Source organism: Prosopis cineraria, unplaced genomic scaffold (assembly GCF_029017545.1).
Source record: "Prosopis cineraria cultivar Desert tree isolate PC_DT_omini unplaced genomic scaffold, ASM2901754v1 PC1, whole genome shotgun sequence".
Lineage (NCBI taxonomy): Eukaryota > Viridiplantae > Streptophyta > Magnoliopsida > Fabales > Fabaceae > Prosopis > Prosopis cineraria.
The window spans coordinates 35,875,446-35,883,796 of NW_026555332.1; the positions used below are offsets into that span (position 1 = coordinate 35,875,446).

The 8,351-nt window shown below is 33.1% G+C and overlaps 1 protein-coding gene and 1 long non-coding RNA gene across 2 annotated transcripts; both read left to right on the plus strand.

Moving 5' to 3' along the window:
* The first annotated feature begins 3,306 nt into the window (after positions 1–3,306).
* On the plus strand, positions 3,307–5,551 carry LOC129304089 (uncharacterized). Its single transcript, XR_008591592.1, has 3 exons — positions 3,307–3,470; positions 4,232–4,298; positions 5,299–5,551. It is a non-coding gene; the product is annotated as an uncharacterized LOC129304089 (long non-coding RNA).
* Positions 5,552–6,284: 733 nt separating this feature from the next.
* LOC129304080 (miraculin-like) lies at positions 6,285–6,985 on the plus strand. Its single transcript, XM_054943721.1, has one exon. The coding sequence runs from the start codon at positions 6,285–6,287 to the stop codon at positions 6,882–6,884; it is 600 nt and encodes a 199-aa protein (XP_054799696.1). The 3' UTR covers positions 6,885–6,985.
* The last annotated feature ends 1,366 nt before the right edge of the window (positions 6,986–8,351 follow it).

Sequence of the window (8,351 nt, forward strand, 5' to 3'; positions counted from 1 at the left end):
GTCAAGCTTGGTTTGTGATGAGAGATGAAGAGAATTGAGCATGAATTTATAGTAGAAACGTGGTCGGAATCCATGGACTTATACATGCAATGACAGTCAAGGATTTCGACTCATACCATTGGTTGATCGATAGATATTGTCTTCTTTTCATACCAAGTTGCTTCTGAAGCATTTTTATGGCACTAATTCCTCTCTTCCTCTGTATTTTGTGATAGTGAGTCTCACTTCCTACCTAACGATACTATACAGTACTTTGTGTTTACAAGAGCTCTTTGGTTAGCATAATGAAATAAAATATAATTTATAGCTGTGAAATTTGCATCCTAATTTTGAATGAGAAAAGAATACGAGCAATAATAAACCAACAGCCATTGATCTTAATGAAAAGGACTAATGAAAGACAGCTTAAATACAATGTCTCAAGTTCAAGTACATGTTGGCCAAAAAAAAAATGTTCAAGTATATGTCAAAACGGAAAACGTCTTTGAAAAATCTATACCTAATTGAAGCGGACAATATTTAAATCTGATAGAGTTAGATGGTTATTAAAAAAAAGTACAGACAATGATTAACTGCTTAATTATTGTATATTAGATAATGAATCTACACAGACTACATTTCATTAAAAGAAAACTTAATGGCTACCTAAGTTTCCCTAATTTACCACTAACTATGTTTTACATTCGCGAGAAGCCCACGGGCTTTGATATATTATGGGTAAATATATTATATTTTCATTTTCTTCGCTTTCTAGAAAAGGATAAAGACAAAGGAACCATTGTAAAGCAACAAAGATTCGATTTTGAATTTTGGGGGGTTTTCATTTTTTTTTTAAAGGAAAGAAGTTGATTTGCAGCTGGGATTCTTTTGAAAAAGATGATGATGACCAATTTGCATAAAGTTATTAATGAAAAATATTAATTATATGTGTAAGGAATGGGATATATATTAATCCTTGATAACATTTCAATTGATAAACTTCAAAATAATTTTCTTCACTATCTCTTAAGTATCATTTTTTGCTTTAGATTGATCATATGAATGAAAATAACCACCTACTATATATATATATATATATATATTGCAAATTGGAAGCATTGTCAACTATATTTTGCAAATTGCAAAGTGTCTTCTTTTTATTTTTATATTTTTCCGCCCGAAATGGTCCCACTCTAAATTTGAAAATTGAATCCTCCAGTTTAGAAATGAGTCAAGTGTCAGTATCACTTGGCCTATTTTAATTTTACAATTAGTGTCTAGTGTCTACCTTCGCTTTTTCTTAAAGGTGGTGGGACGAAGAACTGGAGCTACTTCACCAGCAAACTCTTAGTGATATTTTATACATATATTAGACATGGTTCATTTAGCAACCTTTCTAGTACTCCTTCCATTTAAAATTGTAAAGCATTTTTTGAGGAGTTGGATGTTAAAAAATATAAGGCATTTTTAGTTTTTTGAATATAATTATTGTCTTTTTTTCAAAAGTGTCTCTATAGACAGTGACTTATATTTATTATAGGATAGTTAATAGGAATAAATATAAAAAAATAGGAATAATTTGAAAGTAGGTAAGAACTTTATTGGGGGTGAGATTCGATTAAAAATGCCTTACATTTTTTAATGGATGAAGTATAAATTATGGTAATTGTTGGTACAAAAATTATGGTAATTATATATATATACATATATATAATTTAAACATCACTAATTTTTATATCTAGAATACCAGATATGAGTCTTGTATATACATAGCAAAAATTCTGACCGCAAATGAATAAGGAAAAATGATAATTAGAGACCTTGTAAGAATATTAATTACAATTATAAACCTTGAATTATTACAATCTTAATAATAGATCATGGTCCTTACTTGTAATTAAAAAATATGAATAATTAGTTGGAAAGTCAAAAAAATAGCCTTGAGATTATTTGTAATATTAGTTTAGAATTTACGAAAGTTAGTTAAGAATTTCAATTTTTTGCTTAAATAAACTAATTGGGAAATGAATAAGATATACTTGAAATTATTGGTAATGTTAGTTGCACATTTATGAGAGTTAGTTATGAAATACAAACCAATCATTTGTAATTTTTTGCCATCAATATATACATAAATTGCTTGAAAAATCTACATAATATATCTGGGATTATTTTAACATTAGTAGAGAATTTACAAGAATCAATTATGAATTCTAAGCTAATTACTTGTAATTTTTTGCTATCAATATATAAATATTAAATCGCTTAAGAAATTAACAAAAGATACTTGAGAATCTTTGTAGCATAGTTGAGAATTTACAAAAGTTAATTGTAAATCTTAAACCAATCGAGAAAAAATATTTCATTACAAGTAATTAAGAACCATGATCTGTTATTTGGTTTTTAATAATTTAGGGTTTGTAATTGTAATCAATGTTCCTATAGAGACTCTAATTGTCATTTTCTCAATGAATAATGTGGTATTATTAGAGTTTTATAGTTCAGCAATAATTATAATATTGTAATATGATCTCAATAACTTTCTACTATTTTCTTCGTTATTCTATAATCTAGTTTCTTTCATTCAAATTATATAATATGTTTATTTATATTTTAAATTAGTCTAATTTTCTTTCATTCAAACAAAATACTTCAGTACCAACTCAAACTAAACATGAAGATTGGGAAAGGTTATAATTATCAGACAATCAGACATATTTCTTCTTTGCTCTTGACGGATTTGTAATGATCCATTTCACCATTTGAACATTAATATCATTCATCAACAAATTTTGCAAATTGCGAGCTTCAACTTTTTAAGAGAATCCCAGCTAGCAGAAAACAGCCTCTTTACAGCCCATGGACTTATCACGAACAAAGCAAAAGTTATGTAAGATCTGATTAGCACACGTTATATTGGAATCTAGTGTATATGATAAGAAACCAAACAAACATACATAAGATAGAATTGCAAACCTGGTATGTGATGGGCTATTCAACCAAGGTGTAATAATCCTGACAAAATTTAAAATAAATAAATATATATATATATATATATATATATAAGTTAATTTGCTTAAAAGGTATTTATATTAGTTCTTGGGATAAATATAACAAGTTAGAGACTTAGTGTAGTGGTAGCTAAACAAGCCTTCATGTATTAGGTCACAAGTTCGAATATGAAAGAGGCCAGAAGAAGAGTTAATTTTTCTTTTCTTTGCTGTGCGAAATTACCAAACTACCCTTATTTCCATCAGATTTTTTTTAAAACTCTTTCTTCCTTCTTTATCGACTATTTTGGAGCAAAGAGAGATATGGGAAGGACTGACATTTTTGGTCTACCTCTCACCAATCACTATCTTCTTCCTCCTCAACTGTAGCTAGCACCATCGTTCACGTGGGTCACCGTTGACGTTGTGCTCGTCCGTTCGCCTCAGCTATGATTTCTTTCACAGGTTGCTGCTGTTCATCCGCCTCTGTCACTGATTCAAGTAAGAAAAATCTCTCTTTCTTTTACCTTATTGTTTGTGTGTGTACAAATGCTTTGGGTGAGCTAAGATTTCTTCCTTTTTGGTTTGTTTTCGGTTACTGGTAAGCTTACTCTTCTCCTTCATTCATGGTGACAGCCCTTCTTCTTCACTGTTCAAAGTTGTTCTCCTTTCTCTGTTTGTGCATGTTGATTCATTTAAAGTTAGAAGCTTCAATCTCTTCCTTCTCCTCGTAAATCTGTGAGTGTGAGTGGTTGGGATGGTGTTAAGGGGATTATAAATTTTTGTGGTCTTGCTACCGTGCTAAAAATGGAAGAAGAAAGAAATTCAATGGAGCTTGGAAAATATATATCCTGAGGTCTAACAATGATCTACATATAGTTCAAAATATCCAAGCTAAGTTGAATTATTGAGTTGGTTAGTCTAGAATAATTGTTATAATGGATTTAAAAGAGAAAGAGCTTAAGTGTAAAACTTGAAATTTGTGCCTATGAGATGGTTGTTACAATATTTGTAAGACGAATTAAACTTGATTTTTAGTGTATGAAATTTTGTTGGTTCTTAGGATTAGAATGGATATTGGTATTATAAGATGTATGGAAGCTGAAGTTTGAAAGGAAAGGGTAGTCTTAGCTTGGGAAAATATAACCATAAGTGTTCGAAAGAGTATCTAGTAGGAGAAGTAAGAATATGAAAGATATGGAATTATGAATGAATTTATACACTTCAAAGAAATGTAATTATGAAATTTTATGTCTTAATAGGACGTGTAAAAGAAGAGGATCTTGATAGAAATTGGAAAAAAAAATTGGAGATTTGAAACTGTAACAGGTAAGTGAATAGCATTTTCTTTAATTTATTTTATTAGTACTTTTATTTTAATAGATTTTCATTGAGATATTTTATTCTTGTGAATTGCATTAGTTTTGAAACTTAGAAATATCGATGTGAGATGGTTAAAGGATGATATATGCATTTATTTTCTCAAGGAATACATTTCAAAGATTTATGAAATTATTTGGTTCATTAAACTCTTGAAATCCTTGATTATTTAGATAACGCAAGCTTGTATATTATTTTATGAAAGACTATTTTCAACAAGTCTTAAATTGAAATTTAAAATGATGCTTGTGAGTTTGGTATTGAAAACACAGATTGTATTTCAAAAATAATTAATCTTCTCGCATGTTTGAAATGCAATTTTTGAGAGGACTCTAAACAGAACACTGCTGCTAACGGCAGTTCCGTTAGCCCGTAGCGCGCTGTGGTTAAACACTAGCTAGTTTGGTCCATGAGTTGTGTTATCACGTTTGATATTCGTGGGCTTTGTACCCGCATTTGATTTCGTGGCCTGAGTCGCGTTTGGTTATTTACTTTCGTGGACTGTGTGTCTACATTTGTTTCGTGGCTTTGGCTGCGTTTGGTTACTTACCCTCGTGGACTGGGTGTCCACATTTATTTTCATGGCATAAGCCGCGTTTGGTTATTTACCCTTGTGGACTGTGTGTTCACGTTTATAACCTGTTCTGTTAAGTTCTCAAAATTTTAAATGTTAATTAATGTGTTTTCAAAATTTACATGATTTTGGCTAACAATTTTACCACTCTGAATTATATGTGAGTAAATTTTTTTCTTTAAGCATGATAGCGTAAATTGTTTTTAACTTACTCATATTTTACAATTATGGTTATGACTTACAGGTTTATAAAATTTTGAGGAATTATTTTAATTAGTTGACACCATTATTAGAGTTTGTTGATTTTAAATTTTAAGAATTTTATCATGGGAATGCTATTCACTGGAAAACTTATTTTGGTTTCAAATTTGTTAGCTGATGCTGATCCCCCTTGACCTCTGAAGGGCAAACTAGCTACAGTGGGTGGAAATTTTTGATTGGTACTGTTGCTTTTAGTGTAAATATATAATTTGTATGTCTTTTTGATTTAAAAAAAGAGTAAATGCTCCACATAGATTATTGATAGACTTTGTTTTAGTTTGTATATTGGTTGCTGGCTGGAAGGAGTTACGCTCCTGATTTATACTGTTGTCTGTAAAAAATTTTATTGTAGAATTTTCAGGAGATCCTAATTATAGGGGAGGTTCTACCAAAATTTCTACAAAAACGTCGACACTTTCTTATGATAATGAGTTTAAAGGAATTATTTTAATTCTCATGTAATTTGATTAATTTTTTTCTTTTCTTTTGTAAAATGGAATAAATGTTCATTCTGGGGCTTACGGGAATGTGTGAGTGGTTCACACCCGTGTCGGTCACCCTCTATTTACGGGGCGTGGCACAAGTTCTCCCTTCTTATATTATTTTAGAATTATGTGACCCTTAGTGGGGAAGCACACATCACTAAGTTAGGATTTAGTAAGGTTAATGGCCAACACTTTATCTGACTAAATTTAATAACAGATCGTGTGTTGAGCCCATCAATTATATGAACACAAATAACTCAATTAGACTTTAATATTTCCAGGATCATCAGTTAACCCGTTTTAACAAATAATAATATAATTAATATAAACCCATACATAAATTTTCAACTGTGTTGAGTTAGAAACTAGCTAAATATACTAAATTGTCAGGCAGGAATCGGGGTGAGACACATTAAACTTTATCCGAAGATGAACGCTCAAAGAGTCTTCTCACAGGAGTTCAGAAAAGTCGAAATCCTTGACTATAATTGCATGTTATAGTCCACAGATTCCGACCATGCTTTAGCTATAAATTCATGCTCACTGCTCTTCATCTCTCATCAGTAACCAAACTATAAACTCTCAAAGCTAGTTTGGAAGCATTCAAATTAAAGAATGAAGCTCACATTAGTAGCATTCGTCCTTCTCTTCGCCCTGAGCACAAAGCCTTTGCTCGGAGCAGCCGGTCCGCCATTTGAGCAAGTGGTCGATACTTTTGGCAAAAAGCTCCGAGCCCGTGCCAATTACTACATACTTCCGGCAAATGGTGGTTGCCTTGCACTTGCAAGCATCGGAGAAAAGTGCCCAATGGATGTTGTGGAAGTGCAGGGATATCCCGGTCTGCCATTGTCGTTTACTCCGGTCAACACCAAGAAAGGTGTCATTCGTGTCTCTACTGATCTGAACATCGTGTTCTCTGCCGATACAGATTGTCCTCAGTCCAACGAATGGAAACTCGACAACTACGATGATACTACGGGACAGTGGTTCGTGACAACAGGTGGGGTTGTGGGGAATCCAGGGTGGCAAACAGTGAGCAATTGGTTTAAGATTGAGAAGTGCAAAGAAAGTTATAAGTTGATGTACTGTCCAACAGTGTGCAGCTACTGCAATGTTCAGTGCAAAGATATTGGCATTTACGTTAATGCAGATGGAAATCAACGTCTTGCAATCACTGATGCGCCATACAAAGTTCAGTTCCAGCTGGCAGCTTAAAGATCCTTTTCCACACAAGTAATATTTCTTTTTAGTGGAAAGTGGAAATTCATTAGAGAAAACTGTACAGATACAAGTGGCGAAAGCCAGCTACGTCAAAGACTTAAAAGTTCTAGCAACTTTAAGAGTATGGTCTACTAGAATTCTAGTATGCATTAGGAAGGAACCCACTTCAAAATGTTTGTCAGTAAAAATCCTTTAGTTCCTGACTTCCATAACTTCCAGCATATAATACTGATGCCCACTTTCCAGGAAGTACCAATTCTTTTAGAAAGAACTATGTTAAGCAGCCATGTGTCAACCTTATCTTTACAGAATTTAGCATACATGTCTGTGGGTAGGATCTTCTTCCATACCGATGCTGCGAAGGAACAATTCTTGAAAACATGATTGATGTCCTTTGATATGTCATCACAAACTGAGCAAAGAGGATTTTCAGTCATCTTCCTCCAATAGCGTTCAGCATTCATGAGTAGTTTGCCTTTGAGTAACAACCAAATAAAGGTCCTAACACATTGAGCAACTGGAAGTCTCCATACCTTTTTCCATCTTATATCCTCATGATTCCAGTTGGCAAATTGAAAGGCTTGATATGCAGATTTGATCGTGAAAGTCCTATCAGAGTTAAGGTGCCAGAAGCAAGAGGGACCTAATTCAATGGAGGATATAATCATAGCACTAATTTGCTGCAAAATAGAGTGTGGCAAGTGGTGACTAAAGAGATTCCAATTCCATTGTCCATCCTCTTTGAGATAGCAAGAGATAGGCTTTTGCTGTTCAATTGAATCAATATCAGCATATGAGAGATTCTTTAGAGGTCCTAAGTCCCCTATCCAAAAGTCATTCCAAAATTTCAATTTGCGACCATCTCCTGGCTTCCACTTGACATGCATCATGGTGTCAGCCCATTCACTTGTAATGCTCCTCCAGAGGTAGGATGGGTTGTTTCATGAAATGTGAGAGGAGGCCAAATCCTTGATGCCATATTTACCTCTTAATACACATACCCAAAGTAAATCTAGTTTTGCAACAATTTTATATGCCAACTTAGAGAGGAAGGCTTTGTTCTGCCCCTCAAGGTTTATAAGCCCATAGCCACCATGAGAAAGAGGATGACATAGGTCTACCCAGTTGATAAGACTTATTCCTCTATGTCTCTCAGAATAACCCAAGATGAACTTCCTTATAATTTTCTCAATCTCTTTGCAACATGAGGATGGAAGCAGTGTGCTTTGCATGGTGTAAAAGGGAATGGATGTCACCACAGACTTAGCTAGAGTGATGCGTCCTGCTAGAGTCAAAGTTTTACTTTTCCACCCTACTAGTTTTTTTTGAATTCTATCCAAGATATGACTATAAGTTCTATTTGAAACTTGCCCAATAATCAAAGGAACTCCAAGATAAGTACCAAGGTTGGTTGTTCATTGGAACCCCAATCTACAGCATATAGCTTTTGAAGTTGGATCA